At 42.7% G+C, this 24623-nt stretch overlaps 2 protein-coding genes, 1 long non-coding RNA gene and 1 pseudogene across 3 annotated transcripts in view; 2 read left to right on the top strand and 2 right to left on the bottom strand.

The window, feature by feature from the left end:
• The window catches only part of LOC103239171 (uncharacterized), a 17870-nt gene extending 4040 nt beyond the window's left edge, over positions 1 to 13830 (top strand). The window contains exons 2-3 of the long non-coding RNA XR_499433.3: positions 10438 to 10475; positions 11092 to 13830. This is a non-coding gene — a long non-coding RNA (uncharacterized lncRNA). The remainder of the gene's footprint in view (positions 1 to 10437; positions 10476 to 11091) is intronic.
• Positions 2412 to 3313, bottom strand: LOC103239165 (mitochondrial carrier homolog 1 pseudogene; annotated as a pseudogene).
• Positions 5527 to 12288, top strand: MISFA (mitochondrial sheath formation associated). The gene is made up of 2 exons (XM_037999587.2): positions 5527 to 7229; positions 8332 to 12288. Exons 1-2 carry the CDS (start codon positions 7161 to 7163, stop codon positions 8422 to 8424), a joined length of 162 nt encoding a protein of 53 aa, XP_037855515.1. The 5' UTR covers positions 5527 to 7160; the 3' UTR covers positions 8425 to 12288.
• SPTY2D1 (SPT2 chromatin protein domain containing 1) overlaps positions 13421 to 24623 on the bottom strand; it is a 27968-nt gene continuing 16765 nt past the window's right edge. Inside the window, exons 2-6 of the mRNA XM_008004679.3 lie at positions 23865 to 23979; positions 21561 to 23093; positions 19314 to 19485; positions 18488 to 18565; positions 13421 to 16983 (exon numbers count right to left, since the gene is read on the bottom strand). Coding sequence (XP_008002870.1) covers positions 16890 to 16983; positions 18488 to 18565; positions 19314 to 19485; positions 21561 to 23093; positions 23865 to 23979 — 1992 coding nt within the window. The 3' untranslated portion in view covers positions 13421 to 16889. The remainder of the gene's footprint in view (positions 16984 to 18487; positions 18566 to 19313; positions 19486 to 21560; positions 23094 to 23864; positions 23980 to 24623) is intronic.

Below are 24623 nucleotides of genomic sequence, written 5' to 3'. Positions count from 1 at the left end.
CGTTGGTGGGAGCATAATTTGCTACAACCTTTGGGCAGAGTAGTCTTGTAGACCTTTGACCCTATAATGCCACGTTGGGAATCTGTCTTACAGAAATAAAAGTACTCAGGATATATGTACAAAGATGTTAATAATGTTAAAAGGGGGAAAAATATCCCAAACATACGCTGCATCTTTGTAAGTTTTAGAAAAAACACAAAAATGGCTTGTTTAAAATTAGAACTTGTGTTTTTGGTGCTCTACCTCCAATCTCTGTTTATACCCTTTGTTGCTTTCATGATTATTGGCCCTATCAGACATATTGTTAGGGGATGAAACCTTGTTATTCCAAATATCACACATATATATATTCTTATATACTTCTTTTTTTTTTTTTTGAGATGGAGTCTTGCTCTGTTACCCTGGCTAGAGTGCAGTGGCATGATCTTAGCTCACTGCAACCTCCGCCTCCTGGGTTCAAATGATTCTCCTGTTTTAGCCTCCCAAGAAGCTGAGATTACAGGTGTGTACCAACACGCCTGGCTAATTTTTGAATTTTTAGTAGAGGCAGGGTTTCACCATGTTGGTCAGGCTGGTTTCAAACTCCTGACCTCAGGTTATCCACCCACCTCTTCCTCCCAAAGTGCTAGGATTACAGGCGTGAGCCACCACGCCCAGCCTATCATATACTTCTTAAATATATGGAACTTAACTGTTGCGTTCATTGACAGCAATTTTGCATCTCAGGTCATCCTCAAATATCCTTTGTAACAACCTATGTTTTTATGACCTTGTGAATTAAAACTGCAATTTTTCTTAAGCTAATTCTTTTTGTAAGGATTTTATTTTATTTTATTTTATCATTATTTTTTGGGAGTCTCCACTGTCGCCCAGGCTGGAGTGCAGTGCCGCAGTCTCTGCTCATTTCAACCTCCACCTCCCAGGTTCCAGCGATTCTTATGCCTCCGCCTCCTGAGTAGCTGGGATTACAGGCGCCTGCCACCATGCCCGGCTATTTTTTGTATGTTTAGTAGAGACAGGGTTTCCCCATATTTGCCAGGCTGAGCTGGAACTCCTGGCCTCAGGTGATCCTCCTGCCTCCTCCTCCCAGTGTGCTGAGATGACAGGCCTAAGCCACTGCGCTGGACCTGTAAGGATTTTATACAGCCTCTGCATTTTCATACTGTGTCTAAACTTGCATGCTCTTTTTTTTTTTTTTCTTGAGGCAGAGTTTCCTTTGTTACCCAGGCTGGAGTGCAGTGGCACAATCTCGGCTCACTGCAACCTCAGCCTCCCGAGTAACTGGGATTACAGGCATGCACTACCACGCCTGGCTAATTTTTGTATTTTTAGTAGAGATGGGGTTTTGCCATGTTGGCCAGGCTGGTCTAGAACTTCTGACTTCAGGTGATTCACCCACCTCTGTCTCCCAAAGTGCTGGGATTACAGGTGTGAGCCCCTGTGCCCAGCCTGAACTTTGCATACTTTCTTGTCATCTTTTTGCTTCCCTGGTTAACAAGAAAAAAATTGGCCATGATTAGAAATTTGTTAGAAAAAAAAAAATTATTTCACCACCAATACATTTATTTGCAGGAGATAGGGTCAAATCTTACCATTAACTTTTTTTTTTTTTTTGAGACGGAGTCCCACTGTGCCACCCAGGCTGGAGTGCAGTGGTGCAATCTCAACTCACTGCAATCTCTACCTCCTGGGTTCACGAGATTCTCCTGCCTCAGCCTCCTGAGTAGCTGGGATTACAGGTGCCCACCACCATGCCCAGCTGATCTTTTTCATATTTTTAGTAGACATGGCGTTTCACTATATGTTAACCAGTCTGGTCTCAAACTCCTGACCTGAAGTGATCCACCCACTTCGGCCTCCCAAAGTGCTGGGATTATAGGTGTGAGCCACCACACCTGGCCTTATGAACTTTTAAACTAGGTAGGACTAGAGTCACTGATCTGCCTAACCTCTGGGTATTTATCCTGCACACAAGGCATCACCAGTAAATACATGAGCATTAGATGAGGGGGACACATTCTGACTAATCACATGATTGCCTATTCAGAGTAAGGTACTGCCCTTGTATCAAAAGAAGTATTGAGAAAAATAAAGGCAGAGCCTAACATTTGCCTCCTAGCACAGGCTGAAACATGGTAGTGGCCTAGTGCAGAAGAATGATGCTTTCAGCTGAGCTGCAACATAGGAGCTGGACCAACTAGGGGGTTGGACAGGGGTGGGATCTGACCTGATTAGCCTTTCCCCATCCAATCTGGGCCTCCAAAAGCCATTCTCTGGCCCTCTGAACAGGCAGACTCAGCAAATCTGGGAGGTATGGGGATTCTGCCAATTCCCCACTTAGCCCCCACCTCCCCCAGGTTTGGCAGGTGATCTAATCCCCAGGGTACAGCTCCACCCCTATCTGACCCCACATCTGGACAAACACATGACAAATATGGAAACTGAAGCCCAGCTGGCCTGGAGCACATCTGGTTGTTGCTGCATTGGAGTCATCTTGCAGGTGTCCTGAGATAATCAGGCCTCACCCACAGTGGCCAGGTTGAGACAGCGTGTTTTTTTTTTTGAAGATGACTCAGGTTGCTCCAGGTCAAAGCATGATCCTGATGATACTTGTTGGAAAAGCGGGCTGGAGCCTCAGAAGAGCTGGCCCTGCAGCTCTTCTTACAGCAGTAAATCCAGGATTTGAACACCAGCGAGTAAGGCGAGAGCCCAGCCTGGGCCCACAGTTGTTCACAGCCATGAGGCTGCTGACCAGCAGGAAAGGGGAGGTCAGCATGTTCACTGCAATCTCCATCACAAACTTGATGTAGCTCTGGATGGACAGGGCCTGGCCTAACTGGGAACCCCAATTCTGGTCATTTCTCAGCCCCCCTAGGTGTCACTCACACTGTCATCTACCAGGTAGTCATTGATAAAAGTGGGCCAGCAGGTTATAGCCTCACAAGAAAACTACTTCACCCAGGAGGTGAAGGATCAAGCCAACAAAGAATCCCAGCAGCCCTTCCTCTTTGAAAATCTTCTCAGTGGAGCTCAGCACACCACTGTACTTGACCTCCCATCCCACAAATTAGACCATGCAGCACATTGAGATGGCATGCAGTGGGTGGGCCAACATACAGGACACACACTGCGTCATCATCCCCTAGGAGGTCTCCTTCACTGCTTGCTTCAGAGAAGTCTTCATATCCATCCTTATTGGAAACCTGCTTGATTTCATCTGGAGGGAAAACCTTCCTGCTGCCCCTGTTACAAAGGAGAGGGGTCACATCAGTCGGAGGCTCAGACCTCAGAACAGCCCTGTCTTGCCATCCATCACACCCATGCCCACTGCCACAAAAAACTTCAGTGGTCAGGGAGTTGTCTTCAGGCCCCAGGCCCCACCATCCATTCTGCTGGCCAAGGGTAGCATGGATGTGCATGGGCACTGTCGACCTTCACTGCAAGTTCCTGCTCCACCTCCAGCTCCTGCCATCTCCGTGGCACTACCACAAGCCTGGGGCCAGAAATTTTAACAATCACAGCATTGTTTGTGGTGGTAAAAATTGGGGAAAAAATCTGAATGTACATTGTGCCAGTTATTTATTGCCTGTCAGTTCCAAATCCACCATTTATTGCTTGCTGTACCGTAATGAAGCTGGGCCCTGTAAGCATTTCTTCCTCGTTAGTGGAATGCTAACATTTTGTCAGTAGAGGGCCTTTGGAGGATACTACAAGAGGAAGGGCTTTCTCTTCCTAGTTCCAGTGTGTGTCTATTCCTGATTCTGTTCAAGGCTGCCAATGGCATGTGTGAGAACTTCTAGTGGCACTCACCCTGTCAAGTATCAGTGGCTCCACTGCGGACTGCTTCCACACCTGTGTCACTGAGACAGTTTTCCAGTGAGTTCCACCGGCAATCATTGCCAGCGTTAGCCTGCAGCAGCTCATTAGACCACTACCGTCCAGTTGGTCATGTCCACAACTCCTCCAACATGTTTTGGATCTCAGCCCTGGAGGGGGCGGGGCTATTCCAAATTTATTTCTTCCTTTCGGTACTTTGCCTCAGCCCTAGAGGTAGTGACTACTGCCTATATATGCTGTTCCTGTAATATGTAACACTTTCTATCCCTTCTATAGTCAGTCACTTGCTCCTAGTTGATAACTCCCTTTATTAAAATTTTCAATTTACTGTGTGGTTTTCTGTCTCCTGACTGGACTTAACCTACTGTATCATTGGGAGCAAGATGAAATAAACTAGAATATTATGCAAGAATTAAGAATGATGTAAGCTAGGCACAGTGGCTCACGCCTGTAATCTCAGCACTTTGGGAGGCCGAGGCAAGAGGCTAACTTGAGCCCAGGAGTTTGAAACCTGCCTGGTCAACATAGCAAGATCCTACCTTTACAAAAAAAAAAAAATTAGCCAGGCATGGTGGTACGCCCTTGTAGTCCCAGCTACTTGGGAGGCTGAGATGGGAGGATCACTCTAGCCCAAGAGTTCGAGGCTGCAGTGATCTGTGACTACCACTGTACTCCAGCCTTGACAACAAAGCAAGACTGTCCAAGAACATACACTTCTGCTTCTGCCTATGAAGGATCAACTGTTACAGAAATTACCTTCTCTTCATAAATAGAAAATTACACAAAACATGAAATAATTGTTTTCAGATCTTTTACAAGAGACAGCACAAGACTGTGTACATTGAAAGAAAGGAAACCAGTAAAGATGAGTCCTACAATTGCTCCAGCCAGGTGGCAGTTTTCAGGCTATAGCACAGAAAGGGGTTACCCAACTGAGCATTTCACTGAGTTGAAGAGAAAGATAACAAAGTACAGCAAAGGCCAGAATTTGCAGGATGGAGTACTAAGAAGAGGGAGCTCCACGGAGAAAGCTCTGTAGCTTTCCACAGGGGCCCTTATGAGTCTGGCTGAGTTCTGTCTGCACATATATGGGATAAAACTCGATGAGGCCTGGAAAAGATCCACCCAAAAGCAGTAGGCCAAACACTTATTTGCAGTTCCTAAAGGGCAGGGAATTGTGAAACATTCCACAGATTTGAAAGATCAAGGCTGGGCACAGTGGCTCACGCCTGTAACCCCAGCACTTTGGGAAGCCGAGGCCAGCAGATCACCTGAGTTCGGGAGTTCGAGACCAGCCTAACCAACGTGGAGAAACCCTGTCTCTACTAAAAATACAAAATTAGCCAGGCGTAGTGGTGGGTGCCTGTAATCCCAGCTACTCGGGAGGCTGAGGCGAAAGAATCACTTCAACCTGGGAGGCGGAAGTTTCAGTAAGCCGAGATCACGCCATTGCACTCCAGCCTAGGCAACAAGAGCGAAACTCCGTCTTAAAAAAAAAAAAAATCTGGGCCGGGCGCGGTGGCTCAAGCCTGTAATCCCAGCACTTTGGGAGGCCGAGACGGGCGGATCACGAGGTCAGGAGATTGAGACCATCCTGGCTAACACGATGAAACCCCGTCTCTAAAAATACAAAAAACTAGCCGGGAGAGGTGGTGGGCGCCTGTAGACCCAGCTACTCAGGAGGCTGAGGCAGGAGAATGGCATAAACCCAGGAGGCGGAGCTTGCAGTGAGCCGAGATTGCACCACTGCACTCCAGCCTGGGTGACAGAGCAAGACTCCGTCTCAAAAAAATTAAAAAAAAATTAAAAAATAAAAAATCTAATACAGTCAGCCTCAGAGAAGGTGCTCAGAGAAAGTGGTCATTAACTCAGCAGTGGGGATATTAACCCTAGAGTAAAGGCTTCTCCTGGTCTATCATAAAGCTTAAAACAAACCTCAGAAGAATCAAACTGATCACAAGTAACTTAAGTGCACCTTAGAATAAAATCTAACACTGTTGAAAGGAATACAACAAAATGCAGCACTCAGCACTAAAATTTACCATGTTCAACATCTAATCAAAAGTTGTAAGACATTTAAAGAAGCAGGAATTATCACAACAGGCCAGACGTGGTGGCTCATGCCTGTAATCCCAGGACTTTGGGAGGATGAGTCGGGTGGATCACCTGAGGTCAGGAGTTCAAGACCAGCCTGGCCAACATGGTGAAACCCCATCTCTACTAAAAATGCAAAAATTAGCCTGGCATGGTGACGGGTGCCTATAATCCCAGCTACTTGGGAGGCTGAGGCAGGAGAATCACTTGAACCCAGTAGGTGGAGGTTTCAATGAGCTGAGATCACACCATTGCACTCCAGCCTGGGTGACGAGCAAGACTCCGTCTCAAAAAAAAAATTCTAGAGATGAAAAATGCATTAAATGTCCATGATGTTGTAGCAGAAAAGCAAAAAAGATACTTGGTGACCTCTGAGAGGGTATCTAATAGTGGGGTGGGGCTAGAAGTCAGAATGCAATGCATGGAGGAGAGGTGTAGATTGGAAAAAACTTTGAGTGTGGACCACTTGTTTAGGAAGTTTGGTCATAAAAGAAAATTAAGAAGTAAGACAGGGAAGGAGCCACAGTATCATCTGGAGGTTTCTTTGAGGAAAGGACAGGGGTACCTGTGGCTTCATGATGGTAAAGAAAAGAGAATCAATGGAGAGGAACTAACCCAAGATGATGAAGATGTGGGTATACCATTGTGCTGAGGAACCCCTTGAGATGGGGAGGGGAGGTTTTGCAGGGACAGAAATAGAGACATCTGTCTCGTTTACCTATAATTCAGTTTGTTTTATTCACGTGTCATACACCTAGCAGCAAAACACATTTCCAAATCTCTGCCTCTGGTGTAAAGAGCCCAGCTGCCCAAGAGGCAGCTGAGTCCTGAGTCTTGGTGCTGATCTGGAGCATCAGCTATGTGCTGTAGTGCAGGCACTTAAGCTCTAGTCTAAGCCTCAGTTTTCTCATTAGTGAAATGGGGTTAACAGTCATACCTACTTCCTAGTGTTGCTGTTTACTGTGCAGCTGCTGGTCTGGGGGCAGTGTCTCTGGTATGTTTTGAGTCTGGGCCATATGACCAATGATGTCACAATGCCCTAATAGATTTCAGCTTCTCCACTAGGGAGCTGTGGACTTCTCCACTAGGGAGCTTTGGAGCTAAGGACTCGAACAGACATGCGAGACCTCTACCAACTGAAGGTTTCGTGAGCACACTCCTTTGCCAGGATCTTGGTGAATAGTCTTTCACTGTGCAGTTGTATCTTAGAAATTGTTTTACGTTTGATCATGATTGTGCTTGGCTGGATGTTTTTTGTTGGACTTGCATGTTACATGGGCACGTTTCCAGAGTCGATGGTAAGTAATGGCTCTGCCTGTCAATCCCTGGTGGTCAGTCCTGGTGCTGGCTTATCTTCCTGTCTGGGTTTTCTGACCAAATGGGAAAGATAATTGAGGTCTCACCACTAACTGGAAGTCAGAATGTGATGGGAACAAAGTTAGTGTCCCAGGCTACCAGGCTACTTCCCATCCCACTAGGGATATCCCTTTTTTTGTTTTGTTTTGTTTTTGTTTTTGTTTTTGAGATGGAGTTTCACTCTTGTTGCCCAGGCTGGAGTGCAGTGGCACAATCTCGGCTCACTGCAACCTCCGCCTCCCGGGTTCAAGCGATCCTTCTGCCTCACTCTCCCGAGTAGCTGGGATTACAGGCATGCACCACCACACCTGGCTAATTTTGTGTTTTTATTAGAAATGGGGTTTCTCCATGTTGGTCAGGCTGGTCTCAAAGTGCCAACCTCAGGTGATCCACCCACCTCAGCCTCCCAAAGTGCTGGGATTACAGGCATGAGCCACCATGCCTGGCTGGGGACATACTTTTTTTTTTTTTTTTTTTTTTTTTTTTTTTTTGAGATGGAGTCTTGCTCTGTTGCCCAGGCTGGAGTGCAGTGGCATGATCTTGGCTCACTGCAAGCTCTGCCTCCCGGGTTCACGCCATTCTCCTGCCTCAGCCTCCCGAGTAGCTGGGACTACAGGTGCCCACCACCATGCCCGGCTAATTTTTTGTATTTTTAGCAGACACGGGGTTTCACCGTGTTAGCCAGGATGGTCTCGATATCCTGACCTCGTGATCCGCCCTCCTTGGCTTCCCAAAGTACTGGGATTACCAGGGTGAGCCACTGCGCCCGGTCAGGACATCCTTTTAAGTCTTTCTTTTTTTCCCCCTCTTTTGCATATATAGCTGCACTTGTTTCAAAGCATTATGGAATTTGCAAGGGGTCTGCTGGAGACCATATTTGACTTCTGGGTTTCAGGCCAAGTGGATCAGTGGTTGTTGGTAGGAAGGGGGACAGTAGGGATTGGTGGGAACTTTTAGCAGCCCTTCTAGTCCCACACAGAGGCAGTTACCCTCTGGGCCAGTGAGTAGAGCCATCTCTGCCCTCAAATTTTCTTTCTGATTCAGCCTCCAACTCTGAAGTGGCAGGAGAGGTGGCCTGTTCAGGAGAGCAAGACACAACTGAGGAGGCAGGCTTTAGATGAAGGTGTGCCGCAGTAAGTGGTTGGTCAGGTCTGGTGGGCTGGATTCCTCTCTTTCCAAAGTACTTGGTAGAACCCTGAAATCTCAGTGGAGAGTGTTTATTCCTCTGGAAAATATAATAAACTGTGGAAGGGGAAATGATTTGGTGAGTACAGCTGAGGACAGCAGGCCAAAGTTGTCTATTAATAACCATGTCTCATAGGTGTTGTTTTGAAGACTGTTCCCATCTATTATTTTTCTTCTCACAACACTGTAATATATTATACTATTAATAGCATTCTTTTTTTTTTTTCTCCTGAGACAGGTCTTGCTCTGTCACCCAGGCTGGAGTGAGGTCCAGGCAGTCTTCCCACCTCACCTTCCTGAGTAGCTGATCCTCAGGGCACATGCCACCATGACTGGCTAAATTTTTTAAAAAATTTTTGTAGAGACAGGGTCTCACTATGTTGCCCAGGCTGGTCTTGAACTCCAGGACTCAAGTGGTCCTCCTGCCTTGGCCTCCCAGAGTACTGGGATTGCAGGCATGAGCCACCATGCCTTGCCAGGACCAGCATTTTTAATATCCCTTTTGGCAGATCCTGAAACTGGAGTTAACATTGAACTTGAGTTTAGGTCCTAACTTTGCGACTTACTAGCTATGTGACCTTGGGAAAGTTTAATTACTGTCTTTGAACCTCACTTTCGAAGTTTCTTCTGTACAACAGGAGATATCTGAGTATCTTGCTATTTTTGTGACAATTATATTTGGGAATTAATGTAAAGCATTTAATGCAAAGCTCAAAAATTAGCATTTAGTAAAATACTGACTTAACAACAAGCAAATAATGAACCAGTCAACAAAGATTAACTGGTGATAGTCACCTCAATTATTTACCTGAGGCCACACACAGTAACTCTTTGGTAAAGGTGGGATGCGAGCACAGATCTCTGTCTCTGGACTTAATGGCCTCCCATACTCATTCCACTAGACCAGCCTGCCTACAGGAAACACTAATGGCAGTATCCTTTTTAGCAGACCATCTCCTGGGTTTCTTACATTTCACCCCATTTCATTCAGAGCTGTTTTTTCAGAGCTGTTTTTTTCAGGGCTGTTCCTATTGTTAGAGAAACGTAACTTGGAGAGTTTTAATAATATACTGATTACAGGAGCAGAAGGTTTTTTGGAAGCTACTCCAGAAATTAGGGGTATTCAGCCCCAGCCCCAGGTATAGTAAGAGCAGGACATGATGGCTGGGGTTTTTAAAATCTCCATCTACCCCAGGACTTCTGTGAACGCATTAGCCCAAAGCAGTCAGAACTTTGTGGCAGTCCTGACCAGACCACCTCAACTATTCTGTGCCTCAGTTTCTCCAGCTGCAAAATGAGGAAAACAGCCCATCTTCCTTCTCTTTCCTTCTCAGGAAAGTTGTAAATAGGCTCATCCTACATGATGGAAAATTTAACTGTACCATTTTATAAAATGCAAGATTTCTTTTCTGAACAGCGTAACGATAGCATATGAAGTTATTTGCTCATGGCATACCTAGCCAGCTAATTTTCTTAATGAACCCAGGCTTTTTTTCTTTTGCATAGCACCTGATTGCACAAAGCCAATAGTTAAACATTTTGGCAGGTGACGAGTTAATGAATATGATGGCAGCTAGGTCCAAATCACAGACATACCAAAGCACAGGGCCGTTTTGATAAATTTTCTTTAACCCAACACATCTAGCATCCTGGCCAACCACCCCATAGGTGCTCACGCTGACTGGATTGCCGAGGTTACAGGAGCTGATGTCATAATTGGTGTCTGAGCTCTGCCCCACTAAATGGCCATGAGGAGCCACTTCAATTCAGATTAGGCCACAAGCTCCTTAGTGAGGAGCTGCCATGCTGGGCCATCCACCATCTGGTGTCTAACAAAGACAGCCCAATTCCTCCGACTCAGGAATAGAACACTGCACCTTCCAGAAGCACTTGTTTCTTCTTGGGCACACCACTAGCTAAGAAGCCTCGTGATGATTGTTGTCTTATGGATGCTTCTCATTGCAGGAACTATGTGGAAGGGATATAAATATCCCCCAGGAGGGGTAAGTGTACCTTCAACTTTGTTCTCTATTCCTACTTTGAAATGTATTCCTACCCCCGGAAACAAACTAAGCATGAAAATCCAACTCTAGTAACATTAGAAACAAATACTTTTATTATATTTTTAAAGTTACTGTAGCGATTGGGAGAGTTCCCATTTTGTTTCATGTGATAGGTGATAGCGGTTGGGAGAGTTCCCATTTTGTTTCACGTTATCTTTAAGGCCTGGAGTCAAAGCTTTCTGAGTTGGGCAGCCTTGTTTCTGTTGTGCTAATGGACATTTTGTATGCCCAGTCTTTGATGCCATTTCCTAACGATCAGTCCACTTCAGAAATCCAAACTTCTCTCTTCCACGAGTAAACACTAGTTTGTAAAAAGGATCTGGTGGCAGATGTCTCTTTCCTCTCTCCTCCTGTTAGACCTTGGAATTTCTGTCTTTTCTCTGCCTCTCGTCAGCTCCCCAGTGCTAAGCTCCCCTTGCATCCAGGATCAGAGGCATTAGGTGAGACAGAATTGGAGGTGGCTTCCCCTGCCAGTCCTTGCCTGGGAGGCCAAATGCCTCAGCCCCACACTAGAAACCACTAGGCCCACGTGACACACTTCCTTTTTTCCCCACAGACCCCAGTGGAAGTAAGCAAGGATGATCCTGGTGAAGTAATGCAGCTCTGAAGCTCACCTGACCAGCTGTACAGTTCCTGTTGTTGGTTTCGCATAAAGTAATTGCACATTATTTTGTCATATTTTATGTGAAGCGGTTACTGCGCTTTTTAAGATGCATGAAAGCTTAGTATTCTGTTAGCTTGTAACAGGGAGACAGAGGGTGGGGAAGTAGTTGAGTGAATGGGAGACAGTTGGGTCCTTCTGCTACATGATCTCTAAGACTGGCATTAAGATACGTAGTTCGGCCTGACACGATGGCTCACGCGTGTAATCGCAGCACTTTGAGAGGCCAAGGCAGGTGGATCATCTAGGGCCAGGAGTTCAAGACCAGCCTGACCAACATGGTGAAACCCCATCTTTACTAAAAATACAAAAAATTAGCTAGGGCGTGGTGTGGTGGCACATGTCCGTAGTCCCAGCTACTCGGGAGGCAGCAGTTGCAGTGAGCTGAGATCGGGTCACTGCACTCCAGCCTGGGTGACAGAGAGAGACAGTCTCAAAAGAAAAAAAAAAAGAACCCAAAGCTTATACCATGTGGAGTAAGGACCTCATTTTTAATATTAGGGTTAGATACTAAAGTATAATTATCCTAATCCTTAAAATAACCTTCCGAAGCTATCAGCCTCATCTTACAGAATGGCAAAAATGAAGTTGGACATATGTATCTTGCCAACACACACAGCCCTGGGCTGCAGAGTCAAGATTAAGATCCAGGCCTTCTGCCTTCATACTTTCATGTGCCAAGGAAAAGAGCCAGATAAGACTGGGGTATCCAAGATCTTGCTGTTTAAATGTTCTCCTCACCTGAAAACCCAAGAAGTTAGGCCGGGTGTGGTGGCTCACACCTGTAATCCCAGCACTTTGGGAGGCCGAGGCAGGCATATTACTTGAGGTCAGGAGTTCAAGACCTGCCTGGCCAACATGGTGAAACCTTGTCTCTACTAAAAATACAAAAATTTGCCAGGTGTGGTGGCGGGCACCTGTAATCCCAGCTACTTGGGAGGCTGAGGCAGGAGAATTGCTTGAACCCGGGAAGTTGAGGTTACAGTGAGCCGAGATTGCGCCACTGCACTCCAGCCTGGGTGACAAAGCAAGACCTTGTCTCAAAAAAAAAAAAAAAAAAAAAAAAAGAAAAGAAAAAAACAAAAAAGAAAACCCAGTAAGTTGCCTGATAATTCTTTTTCATGACTACTGAAAAGATGGGAGCCTGAGAGAGACCTAACAGGAGTAAATACTTTAAAAACAAATTGTATGGAACTGTACCCATTCTGAGGATGACTGATATAGTTCCAATATTCTAAAGAAGTGTACCTTTTCCAACAAAGCAGATCTTTTGTTTACATAGAAAACATTTTATTTTTGGAAGTTTGCTTAACTATTTGTAAGTGGCTCTTTGCAATGAATGGATTACCTTTTTTTAATGGAAAGAAAATAAATTCAAAATCTATAAGCAAAACTTTAGTAATTTCTGACTCTAGGTTTCTAGCATCTTCTATTTCTTACGTGATTTAGACTCAACACTTTCCAGTGAGTTAAGTACTTACATCCTCTGGCTGTATAGCTGTGCCCATTTGCCTCATAATACATTTTTTTTGAGACAGTCTCATTCTGTCACCCAGGATAGAGTGCAGAGGTGCAATCTTGGCTCACTGCAACCCCCACCTCCCAGGTTCAAGTGATTCTCATGCCTCAGCCCCCGAATAGCAGGGATTACAACGCACACCACATTTTTGTATTTTTAGTAGAGACGGGGTTTTGCCATGTTGACCAGGCTGGTCTCAAACTCCCAGCCTCAAGTGATCCACCTGCTTCTACCTCCCAAAGTGCTGCGATTACAGATATGAGCCACTGTGCCCAGCCTGCCTCATGTACATTTTTAAGGACTCCTCTTCTCAGCTATCTCAAGCTGTTTTTATCATAAGAGACAGGACCCGGCTCATTTTGACAAGAGGAACCATATACCCAGCTGTGTCCTCCCTCCATTTGAGTAAACTTCCAAAACTTGAGCCACTAAAATAGATTCCATTCCTCTGACCACCTAACAGTTCTCCTAACATGGGTGTCAGAGAGCAGAACAGTTCTTTAAGCTGGTAGGGGGAGAGAAGCACTATCATGTTAGAGCAGACATGAATGTGTAAGGGAGAACAAGCAGAGGAGTGTGTGCAAGAGGCAAACCCTGTCTCTGAAGTGTGACGAGTATACCGAGGTTTCTAGCTGGAAAAATGTTCAGGGTGATGAATTAAAGAATATCTCAAAGTTTTAATCAATAAATGCAAACCAGCAAAAATATCAGTAAAATATTTTTAATGCCTACAATTTCTTATATACATAAATTGCAAAACTTTCACCTGTATATGCAAAAGTATATTCTCTTGCAGGTCAACAGCACCAGAAAACAAGCTAAGCTACCTAAAAATTTTTTTAACTTGATTTGTCCATTATGTAAAAGACAGGATGGATTTAATAACTCCAAAGAAATCTCTATCTCACTCTTAATCATACACTAAACGTCTGAATATTTAATCACATCCACTCAGAAAATAAATAGTAGTCTAATATATTCAATACATTGAAAATAAAACAACCAGTCTCTCTTCATATATTTATTCTCTTTCCAAACATGTTTTGGTCTCCTGCTATATCTCAGAAATTTACTAATAGCTGCTTTTAAGTTACAAAATACAAAACAACAATTTATTTCTTAGAGAAAATCTTGGGGATTACATTAAAAATGAAAATTTGAGTTCCCACATCCTTCTTTTTTTGAGACGGAGTCTCACTCTGTCACCCAGGCTGGAGTGCAGTGGCACTATCTTGGTTCACTGCAACCTCCGCCTCCTGGGTTCAAGTGGTTCTCTTGCCTCAGCCTCCCCAGTAGCTGGGATTACAGGTGCGTGCCACCACACCTGGCTAATTTTTGAATTTTTAGTAGAGACGGGGTCTCACCATGTTGGCCAGGCTGGTCTCGAACTCCTGGTCTCCAGTGATCCGCCCACCTCGGCCTCCCAAAGTGCTGGGATTACAGGCTTGAGCCACCAGGCGCCCGGCCAGACTTACTTTTTTGTTAATGGTCTTTGAACAGTCTTTGAACCTTTTCATGGCACACATGTAAGGCTGCCTGTGACATGTGGTACCCTGGCCTCCAACTGGACATAACTGCATTTATAGTTTAGAGAAAATACAAAGTTCTGAAAGTAGCCTTAAAAGAAGTGCTCTTTGCTTTGACATACCAATATCAAAAGCAAGTGGGACTGTGCAATCAGAGCCATGAGTTTTATGAAAACTACTTTCCTTTCACATCGTTTGTTAGAAAATGCCACACCCATCATCATGTAACATTATTACAATCATGAAATATTACTACATTCGTGATTAACATTACCCAAAAGGCACATCTTCAAATGTTGATTTAAGAAAATCCAAAAATTAAAACAGTAGAGAATACATTAAAAATCAAGCATTTAATTTGTAAACCTTAATGAAATAACAGCCTACTCCAGTTTCTTCAAAGGTTTGTGAGCTTTTTATAAGAGTGGTCAGGAAGTGCAGAAGAACAACATGGAAGACAGGATTTGGAAACAAGTCCAAAATTTAAAAGACTTAACCTTTTTTTTTCTTTTAAATGAGACACAGAAGTGCTCTTTTATAATGTTGATGCAAATCAACATTTATATTACAGAAATGCACTCAGAAGTAACAGACACACAAGGTTAAAACCTGATTCTTCCCACTAAGTTCTGGAAATTTATTCTAATATAATGGTGCCTTTCTGTACAAAGAACTGTACCATATCATAAATTTACTAGTAAATTTTAAGCCACCAGAAATCTTTCAGCTGTGACAAGCACTTGATTGTAATGACAGATTTCAGAGTCTGAATATTGAAAAATATATATATCCAATAAAAAATTTTTGAAGGGGGAATAAAAGCACATAAATGACAGCAGAGGAATTGGTGTTCTAAGCCTGTTTTATTACATGGGACATCACACTACCCTTAATTTCACTGAAGGTATCTGAGATGGGTGAGATAAAATCAATAGGATTTTCTGCTACCATTGTAACAGTTCTATATGTAGTTACAAAGGGTGTCATTCCTAGTGATGATGACACCTTTCATGGGATTCAACTTAACAATTAAATCCTTGCACTTTCAAAGTTTGAAACTCAATTCAAAATGAGTCAGTCGTAAAAGCCTGGCTCATATGGTCCCATTAAGGGAGGCTAACAATGGTAATCTATAATACCCAAACTTGAAGAATAAAGACCTTATGGATAAAAAGGAATAAACCAATACATTTGGGCCGTTGAAGTATAAGGGCCTGTTGTAGGACAATCCCTTCTACTTCCTAATCTCCCCCATACAATGGCTTAAGATAGCCAGAATGTTTATTGTAGAACGTTTATTATTCCTACAAGCTTATGTCTCACTTCCCCCAAGCCTCCGTACTTACAGTCAAGGACAAATGCTCTCTAGCATCATATCTCATTTTCTGTTGCTGACAGTTCTTGAGACTTGGCTTCCTTCCAGCCTGATCCTAAGTCAGCCTGACTGGAACTACTTGGACTTGAAGCTTAAGGGATATTAAGTCTATATTTATGACTTTAAAAAGGGTGAAAATGAGTTTCCACAGCTCAGTAAAATAACGGTAACAAGGAACATCCCTTCCTACCTGGGGAAAAAAATCTCTTCACAGTGCATAGTTTGAAATCAAAGTGCAATATGGGCAAAAAGAGAAGGTGGTGCTCTCGATACCATAAATTTAGTTTTTGGTTTTCTGCCATTAATATTTGCTAACAAATTGAAGCTAAAAAATGAAGTCATTAATGTCACGAGGTACGGGGGCACCTTGGGATTTCAAAATATTTTTATGATGGGGGAGGAGAGGAGGGGGGGGCCTCACATGTTACTTCCTTATTTTATAAACTATTACTCTTTCAAATCTAATGTTTGAATAAAATATTTTTTCTTCAATATAAAAATGAACTTTTTTAGATAAAAATCAATCAGCACAGTGACTTTGTCTATCTTACACTAAAGCCAACATAACAGTAAATCTGAAAGGAAAATTTAGAAAACAATATTATACTGTTATAACCTGTATTTTAACTTGAAAATTTTTTCATTAATTCTAGCCACCTAAATTAATAAGTAAGAATGCTCAGCATCCAATCCATGAATACAGAATTTATTCTACTTTGTATTTCAAAGTCACAGGATGACATCCATATGATAGTTATAAATTCTACTCTACATTTTCAAGTTCTCAATCCATAGATTAGGACAAGTCACTTTATTGCTGGCAACATTCATGGAAGGTCCAGGTTTCTCATAAAAAGACTAAGTTTGATTGGGAGCAGGGCAGTGCCCTACTCACAGATCAGCAGAATTATAGAAATCAAGAGACAACCTTTTTTTTCCTTTCAAAGTAGCAAAGGAACAATAAAAGATTGGCTGACTGGTGACTGGCCCCACATAAGAGTGCATAGCTCATCAGGATCAAGGCTGGCATCTGTGAACAGTTAACTTCATAAGAGCACATGTGGGCATTATATCATCTGCATTACAGATTTCACCCTGGAAAATATCTGAAAATATTTTATGCTCAAATGACAGCCTGCAAATGACAGTATGCATTCCTTCTCCTTGAGTACCCAAGTATAAATCTAAAATGATAAGGGGACTTCTTCAGTCTGAAGGCAGGAAATCCTTGCAGCAGAGCAGCTCCAGAATTTCACAAAAATAAAAGCAGCAGCTAACGCCTCTTCAGCTTCTTGGCCCTTCGACGTTGCATTTCTTCTTCTTCACGTCTCATTTCCTCTAAGTCCTCTTGCATACCTAGTCTTAAGCTGCCAAAGAATTTTGAAAGGGTATTTGTCAATATACATGAGATGATCAGTTTCCTTAAAAAGAATGAAATTTCCAACTGGGGGCAGCTCACATAGATTGTGCTGATGCTCTCAAAATGCTTCAAGGCTTTACCACTGAAAACAAACTAGCAGGGATATTTTTTTTACCAGGGACCACAGACCCAAATTGTAGTGGGAAAAAGAACTCACACACCACAAAAACCTTAGTATTTCCATTAAAATAAAAAAAATAAGTTTATCTCAATAGCTTTTAAAAATAAACAGCAAGAAGCATTTATTCATTAACATTCTATTCTTGTTCTCTTCCAACACTTTAGTTTGAAATTTTATGGGCAAGAGGGAGAAAAAGATTTAGTATTCTGGCTTGAGGCTGAGGTGAATTATTTACCTATAATAACATTATGGCTGGGCACGGTGGCTCATGCCTGTAATCCCAGCACTTTGGGAGGCCGAGCCAGGCGGATCACCTGAGGTCAGGAGTTTGAGACCAGCCTGGCCAACATATAGTGAAACCCTGTCTCTACTAAAAATTACAAATATTAGCTGGGCATGGTAGCGCACGCCTGTAGTCCCAGCTACTTGAGAAGCTGAGGCAGAAGAACTGCTTGAACCCGGGAGGCGGGGGTTGCAGTGAGCTGCAATCATGCCACCGCACTCTAGCCTCGGCGACAGAGTCTTAGACCCCGTCTCTTAAAAAAAAAAAGGAACCACTATAAACAAAGTAATTACTTTTTACCCCAGTGGAGAAATTATCATTAGCTTACTATCAAATAGCCAAACAGAAATCAGAGGAAATATAATATACCTATATCCCTGAGGCCAGCAATGTTACAGGTTACCAAGATTGAGATGTGTCTGATGCAGAAAGAAAAGCAAGAATTTGCTACAACAGGATTAGGGAAAGCGTCTAACATTTACTGTGTATCCACACATGTGAGGCACTACACTAGGCACCTTGTACACATGTCTTAATCCTCGTAATACTTAAATGAGTAAAACAGTATATTCTCATTTTACAGAAGAAAATAGGCTGGGCGTGGTGGCTCACATTTATAATCCCAACACTTTGGGAAGCTAAGGCAGGAGGATTGCTTAAGCCCAGGACTTTGGGACCAACCTGGATAACAAAGCAAGACCCCATCTCTTAAAAACAAACAAAAAAACCAGTGACGGTCCAGTGCAGTGGCTCACGCCTGTAATCCCAGCACTGTGGGAGGCTGAGATGGGAGGATCACTTGAGGCCAGGAGTTTGAGACTAGCCTGGTCAACATAGACCCCATCTCTGTTAAAAAACAAAAAAACAAAAACCAGTGAAAAAACAGAACTGTTAAGGAATTTGTCTAAGGCCCTACAGCTAGTAAACAGGATTGGAATCCAGAATTCTCTGGTCCAAAGCCCCAGTTCCCAATGGTGCAACTGTAGCTATAAGCAGAAAGGAATTTTTAGGACATTTTTGCACAGGTGTGTTAAATTTTATGCTTACCTCTTTGCTTCTTCCTTCTGCTGCTCTTTCCAACTACTTTCCATGTAACGTAAGGCATAATCACTTTCATCTTTGTATCTGACAAAAGGAAATCAAAATGATAAAAAGAGAAAACTTCAATTTTCAAAAGGAACTACGTCCTCTCATTTAAAAAATCAGTATCTCCTTTAAAACTAAATCAAGCACACATTTAGAATTACTCCTTGCTTGGCAGCGAGTGACGGGAGTGAAGGATGGATAGAGGTCGGTTTCTGAAGTAAAGACAAGTTTTAGATAAGCCCTTATTACCCTCAGAGGGCAACTATTCTGAAGCTAATGTTCATGAAGGTACCAATCCTACAGTGCTTCTTCAACTCACTCACCTACATTTACTTGATAATTTATATTAAAATTTGAAAGCACAGTATATATGAAAATTATTTTATATGTAATAATCTAATTTGAGCTTCATGACCATCATGAGGTGGGGAAAGACTTTAGACCAGAGGAAACTGAAGCAGATAGGTTAACGGACCAATAACATACAGCTTGTTCTTTCAAGAGCCAATCTACTTCTACTACACTAAGCTGCTTCAGTCTCACTAAATATATATCTTGTAACAATGTAAAAGGGTTATTTTTTGTTCCTCATGCAAATAACTACAGAAACTATTTTGAATTAAATATAAAATATTTAGTGCTACAAGAGTACATTTATTTAAAATAACAATCATACAAGGGTTCCTAATTAAGAATTATATTCAGTGCCTAGTTTATTACCCCATGACATGAATTATTTAAAATAAAAAAAGGATGTCATAGTTATCTGAATCTTCTTTAGTCTTACTTTTTTCGGTCATAACCAAAAATTTCTCTAATGTGCTTGGATATTTCTTCCTGAGGCTCTCCTTCATCTTCGATAAAATCTTCCATTTCAGAGTCGTATTCATCATCATCATCTTCCTCTTCATATTCTCGCTGCCTTTTGTAACCAGTAGGGAAGGGAAGCCTTTGAGGACCTAAGAAACCATAAAGAATATTACAACTTAAAATAGTTCCAATGCAGTTCTATGTAAACTGAAATTGTGAGTCATCATTAAGATGGTATCCTTAAAAACCAAAGCAAGCAGGCTGACCCTTAGCACGGAGTCATCATCCTTGCTGTGTCATGGTATCCAGGAGGAACAGCACTCTTGTTTTATCCCAGGGCTTACCAGAAATGTCTTGTTACATTTTCTAACTTAGTAGTGCCAATATTTCTGAATTTATAAGATCAGTAAAATTTCTTTTTTTTTTGAGACAGAGTTTCACTCGTTGCCTAGGCTGGAGTGCAATGGTGCAATCTCGGCTTACTGCAACCTCTGCCTCCCAGGTTCAAGCAGTTCCAGTTCTCCTGCCTCAGCCTCCCGAGTAGCTGGGATTATAGGCATGTGCCACCACGTCTGGCTAATTTTGTATTTTTAGTAGAGATGGGGTTTCTCCATGTTGGTCAGGCTGGTCTCAAACTCCCAACCTCAGGTGATCTGACTGCCTTGGCCTCCCAAAGTGCTGGGATTACAGGCGTGAGCCACCGAACCCGGCCAAGATCAGTAAAATTTCTAAAAATAATACAGTTTACAAACCTCCAGAGAATCATTAACTTTTGCCAAGTAAAGACCAAAAGTAGCAGCTACCATCTACTATAATCACAATTTCATTTAAAAATTTAAAGTTGAATGAAGTATGAATGATTCTCAGGATTATATTGTTCAAACTGAGTAAGTTTGACTGTAGGAAAAACTCACTACATCATCCTTATTTTTGTCATTCTGCCAAAAGACTGATAAAAACCTTGCATTTTTTAATCAAATGCTTTGATTAAGACAGGCATTGATCAACAGCCCAGCATCTGGGAACAACTACTTTCTAGTTTTTGATTACAGACACTTCTTTTGTTCTTCTACGGTTGTTATAATATGCATGGCTTGTCTCCCTAGCTTAGTTTCTCAACCTTAGCTCAATGACATTTCGGACCAGATAATTCTTTGTTGTCAGGGGGCTATCCCATGCACTGTTTGTCAGCAGCATCCCTGTCCTCTATTCAGTAGACGCCAGTAGCATCCCCCATAGCCCCAGTTGTGACGATTGCCAAAAGTCCCCTGGAGGGCAAAACTGCTCTTGTTAAGAATGAATGGTCTAGCTTAACTAGGAAATTTAAAACAAGTAATTCAATTATTGGTTCCTTTTTATATTCTCCATGGAGCCTAACAAGTGCTTTAATAAATGCCTATTAGCATAAAGCAAGTATGACCTAGCAGCTAGCAGGTGCCACCAATGATCACATACTTTGGGACAGTAGATTCTTGGAGGATCAGTGTTTAGGACCTTGATACTAACCATTATAACAAGCAGAAACACAAGTACAATCTAAAAACAGTTCCTGGCACATAATGGGTGCCCAAGAAATATCTGCTGAATAAGCTTTCAATTACACTCTGATCCTTGAAGACAAGTCTCTTTAGTCCTCAGGAAAAAAGTAGATTAATTCATCCATTGTAGCATACATATATAAGTCACGTACATTCACCCTGAATGTTCACAAATCACAAAGCTAAGTTTATCACACTTGGGGACGTTTCAAGGGTGAACACAGAGATCCTAGACAAGTCTCTTTCTAAAGACCTTTCCCAGCCATGATCATTAAAGGAACTCTCAGCAGGGCATAGTGACTCATGCCTATAATCCCAGCAGTTTGGGAAGCTGAGGAAGGCAGATCTCTGAGCCTAGGAGTTAGAAACGAGTATAGGTAACGTATTGAGACCCCGTCTCTATAAAAAATAAAAAGTTAGCCAGGCATGGTGGCACACGCCTATAGTCCCAGCTACTTGGGAAGCTAAGGTGGGAGAACTGCTTGAGCCTGTGATTGACCCTGTCTCAAAAACAAAAAAAAAAGGAACTCTCAACCACAGGGCAGATAAAACATCACGATTCTATCAAAACTACAGTACATTAAAGGACAGCACATGAGGGGTTCACAGGGTCCCTGATAATATAAAAACTCTTTCCAATCTCCTAATGCCAAATATATACTCTTTAGGGTGAGGGGAAATTTTACCTTGGGCAGATCTGTAGCCAGATAGGGGAGGCTTCATTCCATTCATCTGTCCATTGCTGGAACGGCTAATGATATTCTTGGAAGAAATTGTTTCGGAGACAACAGTGCATTTAGGCTTTATTGTGGGACTTGAGCTAACTGTTCGCCCAGGTCTCAAGCTGCTCACTGGTCTTCCCGGGACTGAACTACTGATAGTCCGTCCAGCTGGAACTGAGCCACTTACGGATCTCCCAGGGCCACTGACAGACCGCCCAGTGGGGCCTGAGCCACTCACTGGTCGTCGAAGTTCATGTGGACTGCTCACAGGTCGGCCAGGGCCACGAGAGCTGCCCAAGGGTCTTGCAGAACTACCTGAACCACTGATGGGTTGCCCAGGGCCACTTGAGCTCCTTGCAGGTTGTCCAGGGCCACATGTACCACTGACTGTCCGCCTACAGGGATTTGAGTCATTGGTTGGCTTCTTGGACCCATTGATTGATCGCTCAGGTCCTGAGCTGGAGCTGCCATTCTGGCGCTTAGGCACAGGGCCAGAACTAACTGTGGGTCGAGCAACCCCTGTGCTGGGCTGCCTAGGGGCTGAGCTAGAGCTGCTGCCTGGCTGCCTGACACCTGGACTTTTAGCCTTATTGTGTGGGGTGACCATGGGCCCAGGCCTGGAATGGCTAGGATGAGATGGAGATTTTTTGGCTTTGTGCTCAATAGCAGATTTCTGAGTCCTGCTAGCAGGAGTCTTTGGGACACTTGGTGAAGAGGTGCTGGAATGAGGCTTTCCAGCTCCATTGAAAACAGGTCTGTCGTGGCCCTCATGAAGTGAGGGTTGGGAGCTATTGCCAGATCCTGCCTTGATCCTCTCTCCTGGCATGGATTTTGATGAAGACCAAGCAAGGTGTTTCTCATTGGCCATGCTGGGTCTTGATTTCTTTTCAGCATGAGGAAGGGGCATTCCTTTGGAAGAAGGATGCCTGTCTCCAGAACCTTTGCTTAGTTTTGTGCCCACACTTTCTTTCTGAGAGGGTGCCTTTTTGGACACAGTTGGAGGTAGTTTTCCATCTGTCTCAAGTCTTTTTCTCCGATGCTTTCGTTCAAGGAATTCTCGCTCCCTAAGTTCTTCTGCAGTCATAGGTCGCTCTTCTGATTTCTTCACTACCTTGATTTCCACTGGTTCAAACTGCTTTTTCTCAGCCAGCCTGAGTAAATCAGTGAAGTTCATAGGTGGTGGGGCACTTTTAAGGGGGACCTTTGGTTTGCTTTCAACTTTGGGAGGTTCTTGCTCTTCCTCATACTCCTGCTCTGACTCTGCGTGATTGTACTCAAGGAATTCATTCTCTTCTTCCATTTCATACTCTCGGTCGGTTCCTTGGCTGGTATGGCTTTCTGTTGCCTGCCTCTTCTTTGACTTTTCCTCAATAGGAATCCCATTGTAACCATGGAAATTATCCTTTGTCCTCTTGGCCATAGCTCTTGCTTTCTTGTCATGTTTGAGCTCAATTCGCTTTTTCACTAATTCCTCTTTTCTCCTTTTCTCCTCTAAGGCTAAAAGGGACAAAACAAGAATATGTTATTATTTTGAGATCTCAAGATTGCTCAAATGAAAATACAATGTTCAGGTTACAGTTTGAAGACATCTAGGAATCAAATGAGGAAGTCATTTGAACAAGTATCAAATGAGTCATCTTTACATAATGAGTGGGAGACATATGGGTTTTTCTATATGACTAAAGCAAGTGGGAGACTTAGTTTTCAGCTTTAAATATAGAAAATACTTCAAACCAAATACATTACCAAGTTAAAAGAACATTAGTATCCACTTAGCAGTTGTTATTAATTACGATTCAATGAATACTTAAACATATTGAATCAGTTTCTTTGTATCTGCATGAAGTAGAACTATTTGAGATAAAGACTTTAAAACTTATCTCTAGTTTAGCCTTTTAGATAGCATTCTGTTAATAAAAATTAAAACACAAAATGGGTAGAAAGACTTTCAGAACCAAAGTTAAAGAATGGAGTTCTTATTGGGGACTTACTATGGCCAATTAGAAGACATGGCTACTAACCCCCAAAAATCTGTTACTTCAAGGGGAGAAAAAAAGAAAACGTTTATACAAATGATCGAGATAACATATGTAAAGCCATGAATACAGTCAGTTAACCTGGAGAGACACACACACACACACATATACACACATACACCCTCCCAAATCTGTTGACCTATTATGTTTTTATAAACAGCCACTGGTTTACTACAAGCTAGATGTGAAGATGGAAGACTTTAAAATTGAGAATAAGGCTATAGATACATACCTTTTCGTCTAAGCTCCTCTTCTTTCCTTTTAAGAAAAGCTTGTACAGCTGCTGATTGGACACCTTTAACTTTTGGGTCTTTTTTTGGAGGCCCCACGGCCAAACTATACCTTTTCTAAAAACAAAAACAGTAAAAATTATAAGCAATTTAACTTTTAAAATATATTATTAGGTATAAGGCACTGTGCCAGGTAATAAGAGGTATAAATGTTAACTGTGAAACCTATTCTGAATAACTGAGAGATCATATAACCCATAGTAAAGCTTAGCTATAAAATTTCAGACTAAATATTTATTATGTATGATGATTTTGGGGTACAAAGTTTCTATGTAACATCCCAAAATAATGCATAAATGAACAATTCACAGAAGCATTGTTTTCAGGCTATTTTCCAAAAAAGTACCTGGACTGGGTAACTAAATGAAATCACCACCTAGAAGAAACGATTATTTGTGTTTTAAAATTCTGATTTAGGCTGGGCTCAGGGGCTCACACCTGTAATCTCAACACTTTGGGATGCTGAGGCGGGTGAATCATGAGGTCTGGAGTTCAAGACCAGCCTGGCCAACATGGTGAAACCCTATCTCTACTAAAAACACAAAAAATTAACTGGGCATAGTGGCGGGTACCTGTAATCCCAGCTATTTGGGAGGCTGAGGCAGGAGAATTGCTTGAACCCGGGAGGCAGAGGTTGCAGTGAGCCAAGATCCTGCCACTGCACTCCAGCCCAGGTGACAGAGAAGACTCCGTCTCAAAAA

The sequence above is a fragment of the Chlorocebus sabaeus genome, chromosome 1, assembly GCF_047675955.1.
Source record: "Chlorocebus sabaeus isolate Y175 chromosome 1, mChlSab1.0.hap1, whole genome shotgun sequence".
Lineage (NCBI taxonomy): Eukaryota > Metazoa > Chordata > Mammalia > Primates > Cercopithecidae > Chlorocebus > Chlorocebus sabaeus.
This window is presented reverse-complemented; position numbering and strand designations above follow the sequence as displayed.